General features: G+C 67.5%; 4 protein-coding genes across 4 annotated transcripts; 1 reads left to right on the top strand and 3 right to left on the bottom strand.

The window, feature by feature from the left end:
- Nucleotides 1-1,701: 1,701 nt before the first annotated feature.
- Nucleotides 1,702-9,044, bottom strand: CNKSR1 (connector enhancer of kinase suppressor of Ras 1). The gene is made up of 23 exons (XM_058819844.1): nt 8,993-9,044; nt 8,549-8,706; nt 8,151-8,341; nt 7,994-8,078; nt 7,815-7,856; nt 7,617-7,732; nt 7,100-7,283; nt 6,967-7,026; nt 6,485-6,553; nt 6,152-6,271; nt 5,914-5,999; nt 5,172-5,296; nt 4,943-5,086; nt 4,785-4,832; nt 4,001-4,173; nt 3,778-3,851; nt 3,441-3,512; nt 3,286-3,359; nt 3,067-3,131; nt 2,900-2,990; nt 2,065-2,246; nt 1,836-1,980; nt 1,702-1,757 (listed from the first exon to the last, which is right to left on the bottom strand). Exons 1-23 carry the CDS (start codon nt 9,042-9,044, stop codon nt 1,702-1,704), a joined length of 2,412 nt encoding a protein of 803 aa, XP_058675827.1.
- Nucleotides 9,045-11,783: 2,739 nt separating this feature from the next.
- On the bottom strand, nt 11,784-13,058 carry ZNF593 (zinc finger protein 593). The gene is made up of 3 exons (XM_058819847.1): nt 12,847-13,058; nt 12,329-12,391; nt 11,784-12,236 (listed from the first exon to the last, which is right to left on the bottom strand). The coding sequence occupies exons 1-3, from the start codon at nt 13,041-13,043 to the stop codon at nt 12,095-12,097; spliced, it is 402 nt and encodes a 133-aa protein (XP_058675830.1). The 5' UTR covers nt 13,044-13,058; the 3' UTR covers nt 11,784-12,094.
- A 641-nt stretch (nt 13,059-13,699) lies between these two features.
- Nucleotides 13,700-14,778, top strand: C25H1orf232 (chromosome 25 C1orf232 homolog). Its single transcript, XM_058820005.1, has 4 exons — nt 13,700-13,786; nt 13,865-13,951; nt 14,032-14,129; nt 14,523-14,778. Exons 1-4 carry the CDS (start codon nt 13,700-13,702, stop codon nt 14,776-14,778), a joined length of 528 nt encoding a protein of 175 aa, XP_058675988.1.
- Nucleotides 14,779-15,043: 265 nt separating this feature from the next.
- FAM110D (family with sequence similarity 110 member D) lies at nt 15,044-17,829 on the bottom strand. The gene is made up of 2 exons (XM_058819826.1): nt 17,738-17,829; nt 15,044-16,918 (listed from the first exon to the last, which is right to left on the bottom strand). Exon 2 carries the CDS (start codon nt 16,472-16,474, stop codon nt 15,491-15,493), a length of 984 nt encoding a protein of 327 aa, XP_058675809.1. The 5' UTR covers nt 16,475-16,918; nt 17,738-17,829; the 3' UTR covers nt 15,044-15,490.
- Nucleotides 17,830-20,551: the final 2,722 nt, after the last annotated feature.

Here is a 20,551-nt window from a genome sequence, read left to right as displayed (position 1 = left end):
AACTCTCAACCAGATCATTTCTGCCCTCTGTAGAGGTCACTGAGCAACTACATGAGGAAAGAAGTCCTTCAAAATTCAGCCTTTCTGTGCCATGAATGGCAATCCTTATCTGCCCAGAGTTTTGGGTTAATTTATCCATTTCCCTGAGTGCTTCAGTCAGCCAATTTCCTGTCTCTGGTAATGCAAGTGCAATTTACAAATTACACACTGGAAATTCAAGGCCTCTACAAACCCATACTCAATCCTCACTCAGCAGCTGTTACAGATCTTTGTTAAACTGATTCAAAGAGCTCAGATAAGAAATTAATTCCTAGAAAATATTAAGGTACACAGATGTTACAAGCTAACAGAAACATTAGGAATACAACAGGATAACGAACCAGAAACAGCATTTTACTCAGCAAAGAAACGAAACGCTTCCACATCAATGCAGCGCTCATTGTGGTTAATTTAGGTGTGGTTAATTTAGGCAGAAATAATTTCAGGTCAATTCTGACGGGCTGGAGGTCCCGGTCCGTGAGGGTCGGGTGGGGAGGGGCAGACCCTGAGGAGCCCTGGGGGATCTGGGGGCTCAGCACCCGATCAGGAGGCGGCGGGGAGGGGGGGCGGTGTCGGTACCCCGGTCCCTGAGGGGGAGAGCGGGGCCCGGTAGCTGAGGGGCGGCCACGAGGAGCGGACACACCGGTCCCGGACGGGCGGGAGGGTGCGGGGTGCGGTGCCGGTGTGGCAGCGGCGCTGCCGGCGCCCGGTGGCGGTGCCGGTACCGTGTGGGCGCGGCTCAGGGCCGGTACCGACACCGGCTCTGTCCCTCACCTGCCGCCGCCGCCGCTCCCGCCACCCCCGCGCGCCGCGACCGTTACCACCGCCGGGAGGGGCGTGGCACAGCGCGGGGGGCGCGGCTTCCTGGTGTGTCAGCCAATTGAATATTCTGACCACGCCCCCAGTGATGCCTCATTGGCTCGTCTGAACGCTGGCCCCGCCCCCGCCGCGAAGGGCTCTGGTTAGGGAAGAGTGGCCGCGGGCGGCACCCGTAGGGCGGGCGCTCAGTCCAGGGAAATGGAAATAAATGGGAATGGGGGATCGGGGGCGCCTCTGGATCTCCTGCCAGGGGAGCGACAGGACAGGAGGAAACCGCCTCAGGCTGCAGCAGGGGAGGGTGAGGTTGGATGTCAGGAGGCATTTCTCCATGGAAAAGGTGGTCAGGCGCTGGCACAGCCTGCCCGGGGCAGTGGTTGAGTCACCGTCCCTGGGAGTGTTCAGAAACACGCGGATGTGGCGCTTGGTTTAGCGGTGAACGCGGCAATGCCAGGTTTATAGCTGGACGCGATGGTCCCGGAGGTCTCTTCCAGCCAAAACAATTCCGTGATTTGATGGTTTCAGCGCCAAAAAAAACCAATTCCATGATTTGATGGTTTCAGCGCCAAGAAAAACCACGGCAGGACCATGCCCTGTCCACACGTTTATTTACAGCAGCAGAGCCCATGGCCGGGCCGGCTGGCAGCGCCCCAGCGGGCGCTCAAAATCCCCTCCTTGCCGACTGCAGGCAAGGAAAAATTAAGACTGTCACTTAAAATAAAGGAATTAGATGGACCAGGTGGGGGCTGAGCCTTCCAGGACGCGTTCAGGCCCCCCAGCACGGAGCACCCACCGCGCTGGGCAGCGAGCCAGGGCAGGGCCGGTGGGTGCCAGGGCCGGTGGGTGTCAGGGCTCGGCCGCCTCTCCGTGCTGCTCTCCCGCACCGCCCTGGTCCCGCTGCCCTGCCCAGCCCAGGGCCGTGGGTGCCAGGGCCGGTGGGTGTCAGGGCTCGGCCGCCTCTCCGTGCTGCTCCCCCGCACCGCCCTGGCCCCGCTGCCCTGCCCAGCCCTCCCGCAGCTCCTGGTACAGCTCCTGGTGCTCCTCCTTCCAGCGCCGGAACGTGTCCGAGGTGAGCGCGGCCTCTCCCAGCAGCTGCTCCAGCGCCTGCAGCTCCGCCAGCTTGGCCTGCCCGTACAAACCGCGCGCGTTTTATGGGGCCCGGCCGCGGGCAGGGGGCTCCGGGGGCTCTGAGGGGCCGCAGGCTCCCACCTTGAGCGTGCTCTGCAGGGCCCGCACGGCGTGCACCCGCTCGTTGATGTGCGGGTTCCTGTTGCGCCGCAGGAAGGACTTGCGGCACTGCTCCTGGGTCAGCGCCCGCCGCTGCCCCGTGAGGGACAGCCCGCCCTGCCGCAGGCACCGCGCCAGGCTCGCCAGCTCCTCCCCGCCGGGCTCTGAGCGGGGACACGGGAAATGCAGCGGCAGGGCACGGCCCGGACCCCGCGGGGCCCGAAGGTGTGGGATCGGGGAGTGGGTTGGGCTGGAAGGGGCCTCAGAGAGCATCCTGTTCCACCCCTGCCGGGGCAGGGACGCCTCAGACTGTCCCAGGTGCTCCCAGCTCCATCCAGCCTGGCCGTGGGCACTGCCAGGGATGCAGGGGCAGCCACAGCTGCTCTGGGCACCCTGTGACAGAGCCTGACCACTCACACAGGGAGGACTGTCCTTCTAAACTAACCTAAACCAGCTCCTGAACCAATCCAAACCAACTCCTCCTAAACCAATCCAAACCAGCTCCTTCTAAACCAATCCAAACCAACTCCTGAACCAATCTAAACCTACTCCTCCTAAACCAATCCAAACCAACTCCTCCTAAACCAGCTCCTAAACCAACTCCTTCTAAACCAATCTAAACCTTCTCTTTTTAGTTCAAATCCATCCCCCTTGCCCTGTCACTCTGTGCACTCATACAAAATCCCTCTCCACCTTCCCTGCAGGCTCCCTCATCCCGAGATGGTTCACAGCCAAGCACACCCCACTGGAGACCCCCAGCCCACCCAAAAGGGGGGACACAAGGTGCCAGGGGTCAGGTGTGCCCCCCTGCACGTACCCGAGGGGGAGCAGGGCCGGGGGCTGCCCTGGGGGCTGCTGCCTGGGGACAGCTGTGCCTTCTCCTGGCTGTTCTGCAGCCTCTTCCTTGCCTGGGGGAGAGATGGGCAGCAGGTGACACAGGGAACTCTGTCCCTGTGTGCCCAGGGTGTCCCCAGGGCCACTCACCGGGTCAGATCCGTGCCTGGGGGCCTCATCGTCGGGGTCCTCAGCTTCTGTCTCACTGTAACAGTCTGGAGACCATGGGAGAAGACAGAAATTCCCTCCCAGGGCTGAGAGTCATCCCAGGCGCCCCTCAGGGAGGGTTTGTCACCTCCCCAAATCCTGGGCCAAGCTCCCCGTGATGCTCCTACCCCATGGGGACCCCTGCCACCGACCCCTCCTCACCTTCCTCCTTGTCTGGCACTGCCTGCTGGGCCAGCGTGTGCTTTGTCTTGGCTGTCACCAGGTGACTGACCCACCTGGGGAGGGACAGGGGGACGGGAGGCTCCTGGCCAGCCCAGGGTGCTGGGGCCAGCGCTGGCCATGGCTCAGTTACTCACATGCTCAGGTCAGCCAGGGTTTCAGCAGCGAACACAAAGGGTTTGTATGTCTGGTGGCACAGCTGGAACACGCTGGGGACAGGGGGGTGGCTGCTGGGCCGCTGTGGGGACACAGGGGAGCCCCCAGACCCCTGCAGCCCCCTCAGCCTCATCCCAGATAACCCCAGGAACACAGGGCAGGCCTTGCTCAGGTGCCAGCTCTGTGGGGACCTCACCAGCCCCACGGGGACACACAAGTGGGTCCCAGCAGGACACATCAGCACGTGGCCTTGGCACAGCACCCCCCCTCCCTTTTCCGCCACCATCTGGGGGTGACAGTGACACAGACCCCACTCACTATTTCTTCTTCTGCTCCCTGGTGCTCTCCAGGTTGTAGGTGGCCACGTTGATGAGTCCTGCAGCCCTCTCATCCTGCGGGGACAGGGATGAGAGCCGTGTGGGCACCACACCAGGAGGTGCCAGCTGCCTAGGTGGGCACAAGGACCCCAGGGACAGGGACAGCCGTGTGGGAGATGCCAGCTGCCCAGGCGGGCACTGAGCCACCCCAGGCCCCCACTCACATTGGGGTGGTTGTACCAGTAGAGCGTGTGGCCCTTGAGCACCACCCAGCAGCGCTTCCACTTCTGGGCCATGAATGCCACGTGCTCCTTCTTCTTGAGGAGCCACCCGTCACAGTCAGCCCGGCCCAGGTCCCGGCACGACACCCGCCGGCGGCTCAGCCGCGTGGCCACGCCTGCACCACGGCCTGGGGTCAGGGCACTGGGGGAGAGACCCCCGGACAGGGCAGGGGGAGCAGAGACCCCCGGGAGAGGGGGAGCAGAGACCCCGGGACAGGGGGAGCAGAGACCCCCAGGAGAGGGGGAGCAGAGACCCCCGGACAGGGGGAACAGAGACCCCCGGACAGGGCAGGGGGAGCAGAGACCCCCGGGAGAGGGGGAGCAGAGACCCCGGGACAGGGGGAGCAGAGACCCCCAGGAGAGGGGGAGCAGAGACCCCCGGACAGGGCAGGGGGAGCAGAGACCCCCGGACAGGGGGAGCAGAGACCCCCGGACAGGGCAGGGGGAGCAGAGACCCCCAGACAGGGGGAGCAGAGACCCCCGGACAGGGCAGGGGGAGCAGAGACCCCTGGACAGGGCAGGGGGAGCAGAGACCCCCGGGACAGGGGGAGCAGAGACCCCCAGGACAGGGCAGGGGGAGCAGAGACCCCTGGACAGGGCAGGGGGAGCAGAGACCCCCGGGACAGGGGGAGCAGAGACCCCCAGGACAGGGCAGGGGGAGCAGAGACCCCCAGCACAGCCCCCAGCCCAGCCTGGCAGGGCTCTGCTCACCTTTAGCTCTGCTCACCTTTAGGTCTCCGTGCCGTGCTGGGGCTGCCCTGCATGGGGACACAGGTGACATTTCAGTGACAGTGCAGGGCAGTGCTTGCTGAGCACCCCCAGCAGCACCACAGCCACAGGGACCCCCTTAGGGACCCCCAATTCCCGCACCCACAGCAGGGGCTCAAGGGGAAGCTCCGACCCCCCCAGCTCTCACCTGTGCAGGGCCGGGCTCTGCCGCCCCGGGGCTCAGCTCTGTGCCAGGGGGCTCAGGGGCAGGGGGGGTGTCCAGGGGGGTGTCCAGGGGGGTGCCGCTGTCCCACAGCTCCTCTGCAGCGCCTGTGAACAGCGAGCAGGGCTGTCCCTCCTGTGCTGGGGGAGCTGCTCCATCCCCGCCAGCCCCGCTCCATCCTACCCTGCCCAGCCGGGCCCGGCCGCTCCTCCGCGGCTGCCCTCGGCTCCCGCTCGGCCTCTTCCTGCTCCTCGTCAGTGACGGGGTCCGGGACAGACTCTGCTCCCGAGTCCAGGTCGGCCGCGTCGCTGGGAGGGAAACGGGAGCCCTGAGCCCCGAGCTCCGGGAGCGCCGCCGGGATCCCCGGTCTGCCTCGGGATGGGGCACTCACGGCATTCCCTGCCCGGGAAGGGGCTGCAGGGGCGCCGTGCGGAGCTCCAGTTTACCTCCAGATCGGTTCCAGCCCGGTTCCCACCCGGTTCTAGCCTGGTTCCCACCCGGTTCCAGCCCGGTTCCCACGCGGTTCCAGCCCGGCTCCAGCCCCGTTCCTGCCCTGTTCTAGCCCGGTTCCAGCCCAGCTCCCACCCGGTTCTAGCCTGGTTCCCACCCGGTTCCCACGCGGTTCCAGCCCGGCTCCAGCCCCGTTCCAGCGGGCTGCCCTGCCCCGCGCTGCCGCTGGCTCTCCGCACGCCTTTCCATTCCGGGAGGGGAGAAGGGTCATGGCTAAATATAGCTCCAGCCCCACTACAACGTTACCAAGTGAATGAATTACAAACTCCCCTTTCTGTCATTCCTTGAGATTCCTGTCAGCGTCCCGAGCTGCTCACAGGCAGCTGCTGCACTGCTGCCGCCTCTGCCCCTAAAAAGGGCCCTGGGTGCACCCAAACATCTCCTTGGGGTGTTGGGGTGTCGGGATGGGGCTCACCTGGAGCTCAAGGACACGGGGCTGCCCGGGCTCTCACCACTCCTGGTGCCAGGGGAATCTGCAGCATCCAAAAATGCTCCTGGGGACTGTGGACGGAGGGTCAGTGCCAGCCCCATCCCTCCATGGAGCCCAGAGCTTTAGGAATCCCCAGGGCGATGGGAGATGCCCAGCTCTGAGCATCCCTGCCTGACTCCCAGTGCGGCGCTGGGGCTGGACTGGGAGCACTGGGATCACTCACCTGCTGCCTGGGAGAGGGGGGCGAGCCGGGCAGGTCCAGGGGGATCTTCTTCAGCACCAAAGTCACCCTGTCCCCCTTCTCCAGCAGCTTCCTGGCCAGGCTGACAGGTGTCCAACCCACCTGCAAATGCTGGGTGAGCTGTGCGGATGCTTCAGCCCCGAACCCAGCCAGCCACAGATCCCACATCCCCCAGATCCTCCTGGCAATGGCTCCTGTGCCCCTTTCCCAGCCATGGCTGCTGCTTTTTGCCGCTCACAACTCCTGCATCCCCACCTGTGCCCCGAGCCCTCCCTGCCCATGTCCTCCCACCCTGAGCCGCTGTGCCCCACTCACCACCACCTGCTCGTTGACCTGCACGATCTCATCCCCGGGCAGGACGAGGCCCCCGTGGGCAGCCAGGGCCTGGGCAGACAGGGGGACAGTGGGGTGCCCACTCCTGCCTTCGTTCCCTCCTTCCCTCCCGGGCTGACCCCACGCAGGATCTCTCCTGGCCAGGGAGAACCAGGGGGGTTCAACCTGACAGCACCCCCAGAGCTGGGGTTGGGGTACAGAGGGGGCTCCCCCATGCCCAGGCTGTGCTCACCCGTGGGATGAGTTACACAGGCTCAGCACAGGCATCCCCCCTGCTCTTTTTAGGACCTTTTAACCCCAATTTTTTTTTTCTCAGTTTTTTCCTGAATATTTTTGTCAATTTTTTTGGGTCTGGGTCAGGCAGATCAGGGCCCTAAGAGATTCACAGGATCCCGTGGATGGGGGTGTTCCTCCCATAAAAGGGGGTGACCAGGGGGCAGGGGGTGACAGGGCCCCTCACTCACCCCCGGGCTGGTGGCAGACACGAAGTGCAGGCAGGAGCTGGTGGAGGTGACCTCAAAGCCCTGGGGGCAACAAGGTGGGGGTGTGAGTGGGGGTCCCGGGGCAGAGGGGGGCCCTGGGGTGGGGGGCACTCACCAGCCGGGCAGTGAGCAGTGCCCGGGGGCTCCCCAGAACATCACAGGGCGGTGTTGGGGTCTCAGGGGATCCTGGGGGGCTGCTCCATTGGCTGGGGGGCAGCGTTGGCGTGTCAGAGGATGCTGGGGGGCTGTGCCACAGGCTGAGGGGCAGTGTTGGGGTCTCAGGGGACGCTGGGGGGCTGTGCCACAGGCCGAGGGGCAGTGTTGGGGTGCTGGGGGACGCTGGGGGGCTGTGCCACAGGCCGAGGGGCAGTGTTGGGGTCTCAGGGGATGCTGGGGGGCTGCCCTGAGGGCCGGGCAGCAGTGTTGGGGTCTCAGGGGACGCTGGGGGGCTGCCCTGTGGGCTGGGCAGCAGTGTGGGGGTCTCAGGGCTGCCCTGTGGGCTGGGCTGCAGTGTTGGGGTGCTGGGGGACGCTGGGGGGCTGCCCTGTGGGCCGGGCAGCAGTGTTGGGGTGCTGGGGGACGCTGGGGGGCTGCCCTGTGGGCCGGGCAGCAGTGTTGGGGTCTCAGGGCTGCCCTGTGGGCCGGGCAGCAGCGCCAGCCCCACGCTCTGCAGCACAGCCCTGCGGTCCAGCAGCGCCGGGGGGCTGCAGCCCACGATGCTCTCGCAGATGCCCTCGATGTGCTGGCACTGGGGGTGACAGTGAGGGGGTCAGGGGGGTCCTGGCAGCCCCCCGGGCCTGCCACCCCCTCCCTCCTCAGCCCGCGCTCACAATCTGCAGGATCCCGCTGCTCCTCTGGGCTGCAGGAATGTCCTGGGGGACAGGATGGGGGATGAGCACCATGGGGTGGCTCCATCCCAGCTGAGGGGTCCCTGTGGGGCACCCCCTGCACCCCACGTCCCCTCAGCAGAGCCCTGGGGGTCAGGAGAGCAGCCAGCCTGGGCACTCACCGCCTGCAGCGTGTCTGCCAGCTGGGCACACAGCACGATGATGTCCTGGCTGGCTGAGAAGTCATTGAGGGTGGAGAACAGGTACCTGGGGGGACACAGAGCTCAGCCCCCAGAGTGGGGGCACCCAGCACCCAGGGGTGCCCCCACCTGCCCAGACCTGTTGAGCCAGGAGAAGAGTTCCTTGGCAGCCCCGAGCAGCTCGATGGCTCGGGCCAGGAGGGTGAGGGAGGGCGGCCGGGGGGCATCCCCTGCCCACAGCCCCCCCCGCACCAGGCCCTGGATGCCCCGGGCCAGCTCCCGCAGCCTCTCCGTCAGCGTCCGCAGGCTGGTGCTCGCCAGCCCCGAGTCCTGGGGGGACAGGGGGGACAGGGGATGGGCGGGCAGGGTGGCATTCGGGGTGCCACCATGTCCTTCCCTCTGCCCAGCTCAGAGCCCCCCTCCGCTGAGTCAGGGTGCCCCCGTGTCCCCACCTTCCACCCAGCCCAGGGTGACCCCACATCCTGGTCCTTCAGCCCAGGGAACCCCCATGTTCCTGGCCAGGATCCCGGCGCTCACCAGGCTCCGGAGCTGCTCCACGGCCTCCAGCAGCAGCTCCTGGTGTCCCACGGGCCGCACGCCCAGAGCCTCCAGCAGCCCCGGCTCCAGCCCCAGCAGCTCGGGCCCCGAGAGCCCCCAGGCCTCGAAAGGGTATCCCTGCACGGCGGCGTCCAGCCCTGCACAGACCAGCCCCCTGGCAGTGCCCCCTGGCAGTGCCACCCCAGGGGTGTCCCCTGGCAGTGCCCCCTGGCAGTGCCACCCCAGCGGTGACCCCCGGCTGGTGGCAGGGTCCTCTCCACACACCGAGCCCACCCGGCCTCAGCCTAAAGGGTGGGCACGGCCGGACCGCACCCCGGGAATGCCCCTCCGGGCAGGAGAGCAGGACGGGAAGCGCCGCCACCCCCTGCCCCGTGTGCCCAGGCTGGGGACACCCCAGAGCCCCCGGGGACAGCCGGGACTCACCTCGGAGCCAGGCGGCCGCTTGTGCGGGGCCCCAGGAGCGCGGGGGCTCCATCGGGGCGGCGGGACCGGAACGGCGGGGCAGGAACGGCGGGGCCGGAACGGCGGCGGGGCAGGAACGGCGGGGCCGGAACGGCGGCGGGGCAGGAACGGCGGGGCCGGACCGGAACGGCGGCGGAGCAGGAACGGCGGCGGGGCAGGAACGGCGGCGGGGCAGGAACGGCAGGACCGGACCGGAACGGCGGCGGGGCAGGAACGGCGGCGGGGCAGGAACGGCAGGACCGGACCGGAACGGCGGCGGGGCGGGCGCGGCCTCACCTGCGCCGGGCGCGGCCTCACCTGCGCCCGCAGCCGCGGCCCCATTGGCGCTCCCCGGTGCCGCTCAGCGCCGGGCCCGCCTGCCCCCGATGGCCCCGCACGGTGCCGTGGGGCGAGGCCAGTGAGTCACGGCCCGGGCGGTGACACGCGGCCGCTGGAACCCCGGGAAACGGCACCGGTGTCACCCCCAGCGAGGGCTGAGCCCCACAGCGCTCGGGACACCGGTGGGACACCCCAGGAGCTGTGTGACACCAGCGGGACACGAGCGGGACGCCCCAGGAGGAGCGCTGTGGGTGCAAAGCTGGGCCACAGAGACCCCCAGAATAATCTGAGGGAAGCCCCTGCTCCGCCCTGGAGTTTTTGGGGTGTCACCCCCCCTCACCCAAATCATAGCTCACACCCCTTTACACGTGGGGAAACTGAGGCAGCCCCACGCAGGCGTGCAGAGGGGTTCTCTGGTTAAGCCCGGCCCTTCAGCCCCCCCAGATCCACCCTGGGCTGGGCCGGGCCGGCCCCCCCGCCCGCCGTGTCCGCTCCGGGGAGCAGCGGGCGCTGATCGCGGCTGACAGCGGCTCCTGCTCCGCGCCCTGCCCGGGGCCGCGGCACGCACGGAGCGCCCCTTGCCGGGACCGGGCATTTGGGGGGCTCCATCCCAGCCCAGCCCCGCACGGAGCGCCCCTTGCCGGGACCGGGCATTTGGGGGGCTCCATCCCGGCCCCGCTGCTCCCCGCTCGCCATGATCATCCGCCCCCGCCGCCTGACCCCGGGATACTTCAGACTGCTGCAGGTAAGGGGCGAGCAGGGCCAGGGGAGCCCCGGGTGCTGCTGCCCTCGCTGCCCTCGCTGCCCTCGCTGCCCACCGTGGGAGCCGTGCCCGGCTCCAGCCCGGCTCCACACCGGCAGTGACGCTGCTGCCGATGGGGGCCCACAAGTGCTGCAGGGGCACCCTAACACCCTCCCTGAGACACGCAGAGGGGCTCAAAGCTGCCCCCGTCGCCTTTACACCCCCCGTGTGATGGGGCCATTCAGGCCCCAGGCCCCTGTCCCCATGGGGTTTGGGGCATTCCCGTGCTCCCCACGGCTCTCTGTGTCCCCACAGATGCAGCTGGCCGCGGGACGCGAGGCCGAGCCGGGGGGGCGGCTGCTGACCCCCCTGGCCCTGCTGCTGGCGGCCGCCGGGCTCTGCCTGTCCCTCTACAGCGCCCGGAGAATGGCTGACCCTGCCAAGGCCCCCCCGGAGCCGTGAGCAGGGGCTGGGGGCCCTGGGGACAGTGCCCGAGGGATGTTCTGGCCCTGGGGACAGTCCCTATAGGGTGTTGGGGCCCTGGGGACTGTCCCTAAGGGGTGTTGGGGCCCTGGGGACTGTCCCTATGGGGTGTTGGGGCCCTGGGGACAGTCCCGGGGATGTCGGGGTCCCCTCCATCCACCCGAGCTCTGCAGCTGACCTGCACCACATCCAGCCCTTCCCACCGCCATGGGTGCCCTGGGCACGGGGGACACGGCCGTCCCCGCCTGTCCCCAGCCGTCCCCGGCTGTCCCCAGCCGTCCCCAGCCGTCCCCGCCTCGGGCAGCCGGGATGCAGAACGCAGAAGCCGCTTCCAGCTCCGGGGCTGCCGGCTGAGCCCGAGCCACGGGGGACAGCGGGATCAGAACGCCAGAGCAGAGGCTGGACGGACGGACGGACAGAGGGACGGCAGAGCCGGCAGCTGCATCCATCCCCATCCCCCGCGGGAGCAGAGGGGGCTGGGGACACCGCTGGGGCCACAGAGCCCCTCTGTCCCCATGGGAACGAGCGGCGCCCCGCAGGAACGAGGGCAGCGCTGTGTTAGATAACGGGCAGGGGGCACACGGCGGTGACGTGACCCTGGGCAGGGACATCGCATCCGTGTCCCTGGGCTGGCACATCCCACAGCCTCCCCAGCTCCCACAGAGCTGCAGCTCTCCCTCCCTCCCTCCCTCCCCCAGAGCCTCGGGGACAAATCCAGGCAGGCTGTGTGGAAATAAACCCTTCCTTAGCCAGCACAGCTGTGTCACTGCTCTGTCACTGCTGTCTGCGTTCCCAGTCCCCAGCTGGGCAGGAGGGATGAATGGGGACACGCAGGAATTCGGTGCCATTGTCGCTCCGTGTCCCCTCAGGGACAGGCTGATCACCATGCAGCTCTCCAGGAGCATGGAATCACTTGCAGGAGTTGAGTTTTTGGGGACAGGAGCCTCCCAGTGCCCTCACCAAGGGGACACCAGCACTGCCCTCTCAAGGGCCAAACCAGCTGCAAACCCAAGTGCTCCATGAAGAGGTGACCCGAGCTCACATTCCCCACAAAAAAAGCTGCCACAAAAAGGGACTTTTACCAGGCAAGAGCTCCAGGACGAGGCTCCTGGCACGGGCACCTCTGGATAACAGGGAAGAGAACAACACTGAGGTGTCCCCTCACCCCTTGGGGGGACTGTCACCCTCACATTCAACGCTGCCACACCATCAGCTGACATATTTTAATGGGTGCATCACTGGAACAAGCTCTGAGCCAAGGACAGAGCAGAACCGCTCCAAAGGCAGGCAGACGAGCGTGCAGTCCCAGCACACTCGGAGAACAATGAATGTGTCCCTTTGAGGAGGAGGACGCTCAGGGAGGGCACCCAGGGTCCTGCTGGCTCCTGCTCCTGTCAGTGCCCGGGCCAGGGGGCCGTGGGAGGAGCAGGGTGGATTTGGCTGGCAGAGCTGGGACACGTTTTGTCACAAAGCTGAGACAAAGGCGTCCTTACAGAGCCTCTCAGCCCCTGTCCCTGCGCTCAGCCCGACGTCTCCATCTCGGTGACCTCCTCCAGGGGCTGGGTCTGCACCTCCACCTTCTTTGGGGGCACGTAGGAGCCCATGCCGGCAGCTCGCTCAGCCTCCTCCTGCGTGTACGGAGCCTCTCGCAGCTGCTTCAGCCTGGGGGCACACGGGGGGTGAGACTGCGCTGCCCACAACCGCCCCTGGCAGCCCCTCACCCCGGGAATCTGGGGTCTGCCCCCACCCCTCACCTCTTCTTGTGCACCTTGGATCTGAAATGTTCCTTCATGCTGTTCAGGTCCACGAAGTAACGCCTGGGGAAGGAAAGGATGGGGGTCAGGGGGACCCCGAGACTCAAGGGGGGCTGGGGGGCTCCTGCCGAGGGGGCAGGGTCCCACTACAACCCTGCACAGGCCTGGGGGCATCCTCTGACCAGGACAAGATGCTCCCCCAGGGGTTAGAGGGGAACAGGGATAGGGGATAGGGACCCCCGGAATCAACCTCCGAGGGGACAGGGACCCCCAAGGCTGAGCACCCCAAGCAGGGACAGAGACCCCCAGGGCTGAGCATCCCCTCCCAGGGACAGGGACCCCCGGGACCAGGCCGACCCCACCCCAGGAACCTCAGGGACCGGGAGAACTCCCCCACCTGCCCCGGGAACCCGGGACCCCCCGGAACAGGACAAGCCCATGCCAAGGCTGGAGCCGCCCCCCGAGCCCCGGGACCCCCGGATCCCCCCGGATGCCCCCGGTATCCCCGCCGCACGCACGCGCAGTGCAGGCAGTAGAACTGCGCGCAGCCCGGCAGGTCGGGGTCGATCTCCTGCCGCAGCAGCCGCGCGGCGTTCTCGGGCTTCAGGTCCGCGTGGATCTCGTCCAGGTCGCGCCGGCGCCGCTTGGTTTTGAGCTGGCGGGCGAGCGAGTGCGCCCGGTGCGCTCCGGTGCGCCGCCCGTTCCGCGGCGACATGGCGGCCGCACGCTCCGGTGCGCCGCACTGCGCAGGCGCGGGGCTGCGGGACACGCCCACACCGCAGCACGCCCCGCCCATATGCAACGAGCGCCGTTTATGGCCCCGCCCATCTGTGTAAGCCACGCCCAGCCCGGTCAGACCCCGCCCCCAGCCCCGTGTCCCCGGTACCGGGACTGTCCCGGGACGCTCCCCGCGCCCCCCAGCCCCGCTGCCACCGTGCCCGCGTTGCCGCCGTGTCCCCCCGTGTCCTCCACCCTGCCCCGGTCACCGCTGCCAGGAGCGGGGCAGGGCTCAGCGTCTCCCGCCGTGTCCCGGCACCGATCGTGTTTCCCCCGTGATCAATTATAGATGGGGACCCGCGGCGGGGGGAGCGCGGAGCTCCAGCGCCCCCTCTGCACCATGGGCACCACGTCCCAGCCCCGGGGGTCTCGGGTGGGCGAGAGGCACCGGGGGGCTGGGGCGGGGGGCTGGGGATGGGGTTTGGGGGTGACCGGAGGAGCCGCCCCCGCGCTGCCCCCGGCTCGGCCCGGGCTCAGATTCCTTTTGTGCGGAGCAAGCGGCCGCTGAAACTTTAATGAAGCCACCGGATCGCCCGTCCGGCCCGCCCCGCTGCCCGCGGCTCCGCCGGCTGCGGCCCCGCCGAGCCCCTCGCCATGGCCCAGGGCTTCTGGCGGCTCTACAAGGCCAAGGTGCTGCAGACCCTGGGGGCGCCGCGCCCCGACGGGGCCCTGCAGGACGAGGTACGGTGGGGGGGCCCCAAAAGGGGCTGCCCAACCTTCCTGTACCCCCTCCCTGCCCTCACCGGGGCTTCATTGCAGGCAGAGCCCCCCGAGCTGATGGAGACGGCCGAGCCCCCCGCGCTGCTGGAGGAGGGGGCCAGCCCCGTGTCCCAGCTGGCCCGGAAGGTGAGGAGGGGGCTGGGGGCGGCGGGGCGGGGGCACAGCGGCGGCCGCAGCTCCCGGTGACCCCGGCGCTGCCCCCGCAGGTGCAGGGGGTCGGGGCCCGCGGCTGGCGGACGCTTTCGTCCCTCTTCGCCCGCGAGGACGAGCACCAGCTGCTGAGCCCGGAGCCCTGCCCGGACCAGTGAGTTACAGAGCGCTGGGGGGACCCCAGAACCCCGATCCGACCCCAGAACCCGATCCGACCCCAGAACCCGGATCCCACCCCAGAACCCCGATCCGACCCCAGAACCCGGATCCCACCCCAGAACCCGATCCGACCCCAGAACCCCGATCCCACCCCAGAACCCCGATCCGACCCCAGAACCCGGATCCCACCCCAGAACCCGATCCGACCCCAGAACCCCGATCCCACCCCAGAACCCGATCCGACCTCCGGGACCTGCCCAGCCCACCCATATCGCCCCCACCCCATGGCCTGCATCCCCCTCCCCGATGGGCAGGGACGGGGCACGGTGGGCCGGGGGAAGGTGCCGGTCCCTGCCCCGACGTTCCCGTCCCCGCTCCCTCCCCGCAGCCCTCTGGCCGAGCCGCCCGAGCCGCCCCACACCGAGAAGGCCCCCGGGTTTTGGGATCTCTTCGCTACCAAGTGGCAGCAGGCGGCGGGGCCCGACAAGGCGGGGCCGCCCCCGGAGCCCGACGAGAGCCCGGGGGAGCCGCCGGGTGACGACGGCAGCGACCTGCGGGAGCCGGAGGAAGGCGCCTTCCACTGGGGCTTCCTGGCCGGCAAACTGGCCGAGATCCGCAATAAAGGCGCCCCCAAGGGCAACTAGAGGAGGGGGCAGCAGTAGGACTCGCCACAAGTTATTTGCGGTCCCCACTGCTGGTGGGCAGCGCCCGCCCGTGCCCGAGGGCTCTACCCTGGGTTTGGGTGTCACAGCTGCGCAAAGACCCCAAAATTCCCTTTTTCCCTGAGCTCTGCGTTTCCTTCCCTCACCCCCCAACAGCCCCACGGCCCCCCAGCCCTGGGGCATCCCCCCACAGCCACACACACAAGCCAGGCTAGAAAAAACCCCAAACAGATTTATTGAGGGCAGCTCTGGCCCCAGCAGCTCCTGTTCTGGGGAGGAGGAGGGGGCTGAGGGGTGGGCGCTGCCCACGGGAGGGGGCTCGGGCTCTGCCCACCCCCAGCCAGAGCAGGATTTGGGTGGTCAGTGGGGGCTGCGGGCCTGTGCCACCCTCTGGGCTGGGGACAGGGAGAAGGTGGGGGACAGCAGGGGGACAGCAGCGGGGGTGGCCCTTCCTCACCTGCCCTCAGGTGCCCCCACCACACTCAGCCTGAGGACCTGGCGGCTCTCCCAGCCCGCAGCATCCCCACGGCACCGGGGCCAGGAGTGCCGCCGGGGCCAGGAGTGCCACGGGGCCAGGAGTGCCACGGGGCCATGGGTGCCCCCAGGCCCTCGGCCACATCCCGCCGGGTCTCGGGGCCCGGTGCAGGCAGCAGGAGCCCCGCGGGTGTCCCGGTCCCGGCCGGGCCGTCCCCGCTCACACCGTGGATTCCCTGGCGGCCGCCCAGGCTCTCTGGCAGCCGTAGAGCCACTTGATGACCCGGGCATTGCGCTCCACCACCGACACGGCCGAGCCCGCCCGGGTGTCCGGCTCCTCCTCGCCCGGCCCCGCGTCCCCCTCGCTGCCCCCCGAGGCCCGGCCGGGCTCGGACTCGCCGGAGCCGGCCCGGGCCGAGCCGCTGTCCCAGCCCGCGGGCCCGAAGCGCTCCCGGCCCAGCAGCTCCACCTGCGCCCGGTCCAGCCCGCAGTAGTTGAAGAAGCGCTCCTGCTCCGACAGCGGCAGCGACACGCGCAGAGCCAGCGGCTCCTTCCCGGGGGCACCGGGCGGCTGCTGCACGGGCACGGGCACGGGCACGGGCACGGGCGGGATCCCGCCGCTGTCCCCGCCGCTGTCCCCGCTGCCGTCCCCTCCCGGTGTCCGCTCCTCCCTCTCGGCCGGCGCCCACAGCATGGGGGTCTGGGGGCTGCGGGAGGGGGGCGAGCTGGGCGGGGTGGCTCTCAGGGGTCCCTGGAAGAGGCGCCGCACCAGCCCCGAGCCTTTGGCGCTGTTCTCCTTGTCGCCGCCCAGGCAGTCCCGTTTCTGGCGGTAGATGATGAGCGAGTCGGGCCTGAGCAGGCGGCGGCCGCCGCTGCGGCGGGACACGGGGGACGGGGGGCACGGCAGCTCCGGGCCCAGCTCCCCGCACTGCTGCCGGGCCAGGCGGCGCCGCCCGTGCGGGGACAGGCGCGGGGAGCCGCGCAGCGCCGGCTCCTGCCGCCGGCTGATCACCTGCTGCGACTTCACGTACTTGGCCTTGTCGGCCTCCAGGCGCTCCACGGCGCTGGCCCTGCGGCCTCCGCTGCCCCCCGGGCACTCGGGGCCCCGGTTCAGCCAGGCCAGCGGCGAGCCGCGCCCCGGGGCCATGAGCCGCAGGTTGCTGGAGGCGCACACGGCGAGAGTGGGGCTGCCCAAGGGCACCATGGCCCCGGAACGGCGCTGCTGATCGCCGCCGATCACTGCTGATCACTGATGGTCTCTGCTGATCGCTGCTGATCACTGATGGTCTCTGCTGATCGCTGCTGATCGCTGCTGATCGCTGATGGTCTCTGCTGATCGCTGCTGATCGCTGATGGTCTCTGCCGATCACTGCTGATCGCTGCTGATCACTGATGGTCTCTGCTGATCGCTGCTGATCACTGATGGTCTCTGCTGATCGCTGCTGATCACTGATGGTCTCTGCTGATCGCTGCTGATGGCTGGTGATCGCTGGTGATCACTGATGGTCTCTGCTGATCGCTGCTTATCGCTGATGGTCTCTGCCGATCACTGCTGATCACTGATGGTCTCTGCCGATCGCTCCTGATCGCTGCCGATCGCTCTGTGTCAGGAGGCTCCCGAAGCTTCGTTCGGCTCCTGGATTCAGCCCTGGAGGAGAGAGGAGAGTCAGGGTCAGCCCCGAGGGTGCAGCGGTGAGGAGGATGGGGCTGAGGGTCCCCTCAATGCCACCCGGACATTGAGTCCTGGCACTGCAGGCAGGAACAGCCCCGGGCAGGAAGGGAGAAGCGCCGAGCATCCGCCGGCTCCGGCCGCATCCCAGGAGCGGCTTCCAACAGGAAAAAATACCGGGGCCGGCCCCCGCCTTGTGTTCCCGAGCGGCGGAACAAAGCCGGGCTCAGGAGAGCTGCCCGGGGCTGGGGGGTCCCCGAGCCGTGCCCCCCAACAGCCAGGCTGGGCTGGGAGGGAGGATTCCCCCTTTGTCCGTGTGCGGAGGGCACGGAGCCAGCCTGGGGGACAGCAGGGACACGGAACCAGCCCCGGGTGACAGCAGGGACACGGAACCGGCCCTGGGTGACAGCAGGGACACAGAAACAGCCCCGGGGGACAGCAGGGACACAGAACCGGCCCCGGTGACAGCAGGGACACAGAAACAGCCCCGGGGGACAGCAGGGACACGGAACCAGCCCCGGGGACAGCAGGGACACAGAACCGGCCCCGGTGACAGCAGGGACACGGGGCCGGGCAGGGCAGAGCTCACGGGAGCAAACAGCCCAGCGAGCCTCGGCCACGCAGCTCCACACGCAGCCCACGGGCTCCACACCGCACCCAGTCTGGGTATACACGGGGAAACTGAGGCACGCGGGGTGTCTGGCCCTGCGCTCCCGGGTTGGGACCCTCACCCTCCCCAGCCCAGCCCCGCGGCCAGGACCCGTGCCAGGATCCGTGCCAGGCAGGTGTCTCGCTCACCTGAGCCCTCGCAGGGATGCAGGAATGGGATGCAGGGATGGGATGCTCCAGCCTCACGCAGCTCCTTCCCCTCCTGCACAAAACAGAGCCGGGAGCAGCCTCATATAGAGGATGAGGAAGAGGAAGAGCCACCCATTAACCCGCGCCAGCCCAGCGCCGCGGCAGGAGCCCACCCGTGCTGACCCTGGCCAGCATTAACCCCTCTCCTCCCGCAGCTCACGCTCACCTCTGCTCCTCTCCCCCCTCCGCTTCCTTCCAAAATCCCCTCCCCAGGAAAGGACTCTGGCACCTTCTCCGGTGGCGGTGAAAGGGTCACAGCCGGCCCCGAGCCGCCCGTTCCTGCCTCTTCCCCCCGGGAAGGGCTGTAAATCGCAGGAAGCCACAATGGGCTGGAGCTGGCCCAGGGTTATTTTTACCGCTGCCCTCTTCCCTTCCCGAGCGCTCCCACAGGGACAATCCCGGCCCCCTCCATGCCCGGTCCAGCCCGGGGGGCTGCGAACGTGGCACTGGAGCAGGGGGGGAAGGAAGGAAGGAAAGACCCGGTGCCCCCCGAGCTGGGCTCCAGGACCCTCGGAGAGGAACCAGAGAAAGCCCCGGAGCTCCCCGGGAGCCGCAGCCCCTGCACCCCCGGTTTGGGGAGAGCTGGGGCACAGCCGGGCTGCTCACAGGAATGAGGGGCTCAGGGGGACAAACCCCGGCATGAGGGGGGCTCTGTCCCCCAGCTCTCCGTCCCCAGCCCTGTTCCTTCCTGAGGAGCTGCCGGGAACGGGGCCTGGGGCTGTGCCCGGCACCTTCCCGGCCGACGGCAGCGGGGCAGGAAGGGGCTGGGGCCAGGAGTCCTGTGCGGGAAAGCGGGGCCTGAGATGGGGCCTGGGCAGGGGGAGAGGGGCCAGGCCTGGTCTGAGCTCTGCAGGCTGGAAAAAACAAACCCCAGTGACAGCGAGGAAGGGACAGATCACCTCTGTAATAAACCTGGAGAGCAGCACAGCCGGCAGCACTCGGTGAGGCTGCACCGGAGCGAATCTGGTGGAGGACAGGGAACAGGACCAGGCCAGTGATGGAGAAACCCTCGGCAGCTCTGGGATCTGCCCCAGGATTCCCTCTCGGGAAAGGCGAACGCCAGAGAGGCTCGGGCTTCCCTCGGGACGGGGCGGTGATGGGAGCTCGTCCGACGAGTTTCAAACCTCAGGGTTCAAACGGGCACGAAATAAACCCGAGAGCAGCGCCCCGGCCGAGCAGGCACCGCGTGTCGGGGCAGGTCGGGGCGGGAGCGGCCCTGGGGCTGCTTCAACCCCAAAGGGCTCCAAAGCTGTGGCAGAGCAGGGCTGGGGACACAGCGACAGCCAGGACAGGGACAGGACGAGTTCCTGGGGCTGCTCCAACCCCAAAAGGCTCCAAAGCCATGGCACAGGGACACAGCGACAGCCAGGACAGGGACAGGACAAGTTCCTGGGGCTGCTCCAACCCCAAAAGGCTCCAAAGCCATGGCACAGGGACACAGCGACAGCCAGGACAGGGACAGGAGGAGTTCCTGGGGCTGCTCCAACCCCAAAAGGCTCCAAAGCCATGGCACAGGGACACAGGGACAGCCAGGACAGGGACAGGAGGAGCTGCCGGCGCTGAGGGAACCAGCCCAGGGTCAGGATGGAGCCTGAACCCAGCACTGCTGCAAGGGTTTTCAGGTTGCATTTGGTTCCATGCCAAACCTGCGGGCGAAGGAGCCTCTGGAAGGAACGGGAACAGCCCGGGCTGGGCTCCTCTTCCAGCAGCGGTCACTTGACACCTCCCTGCTCCTAGAAATGGGGTTTCAGATTTCCCCGAGGCCTTCCAGAGCTCCTGAGCAGCACCTGCAGCAGCTCAGGCTGGTGTTCCCACCTCGCCCGCGTCCCTCAGACACTCTGGGGGGTTTGTGGCATTCTGGGCACATCCCTGTGCCTTTCCTGGGCTGCAGCACAGGAATTTCCTTGGCAGGAAAGGGGAACCCTGGCAGCACCACCCACACCACTGAGGCTGGTGTTTAAATTCCTCACTGGCTCTCCCTGGGCCCTTCTGTCCCCACAGCACCAGGAGGGACCCGAAGCACGGAGCCAGGGACGTCCCAGGGGCTGTGAGAAAGGGCAAAGCCCCCAAACACCGGGCTGGCTGTGCCCCAAGGAGGGGAGCAGCCGAGCAACCTCCCAAGGGCTCTTCCTCCCCCACAGAGCCCCAGGGAAACTCTGGTTGGACCAAAACCAACCAAAACCGAGCTCTGGTTGGACCAAAACAAACAAAAAACACCAACAGGGTGAGCTCCCAACCCTGGGAATGGGGAAGGGCAGGCTGGAGCCTGAACCTCTGGGGCTGGGCTCTCCCAGCCCAAGGAGCTTTAATTATATCTCATTTCTGCACCAGGGCATCTCCCTGCAGGTTTCCACACCCTCCCTACAGGCTAAATATATTTGAAGTAAAGCATATATATAATATATATTATATATACATATATGTGTGTGTGTCTATATAATCTCAGGTTTACTATTCTTCATTTTGTGGGGAAGGAATTCAGCTTGTGCCTCTATTTAAAATCACCACTCTTAGAACCAATCCAAAAGTGGGACTTTCCTCTTTTACTACTCCTAAAAAAATGAACCTAAACCCAAACTGCAGTGACCCAAGCACCAGGCTCCTGCCAGGTGGGAATTCCTGGCACAGGAACCCACAGGGCACAGGGCTGGGCTCAGGTCTGCTGTGGGTGTAAGAAATTCCAACAGAAACTCACTCACGGCATTTCCAGCCTGCAGATCCCTCTGTCCAGAGCGCTGCTAATTAAAGCATGCA

The sequence above is a fragment of the Ammospiza caudacuta genome, chromosome 25, assembly GCF_027887145.1.
Source record: "Ammospiza caudacuta isolate bAmmCau1 chromosome 25, bAmmCau1.pri, whole genome shotgun sequence".
In the NCBI taxonomy this organism is placed as follows: domain Eukaryota; kingdom Metazoa; phylum Chordata; class Aves; order Passeriformes; family Passerellidae; genus Ammospiza; species Ammospiza caudacuta.
The sequence above is the reverse complement of the archived record's forward strand: the minus strand, read 5'-3'. Positions and strand labels throughout refer to the sequence as shown.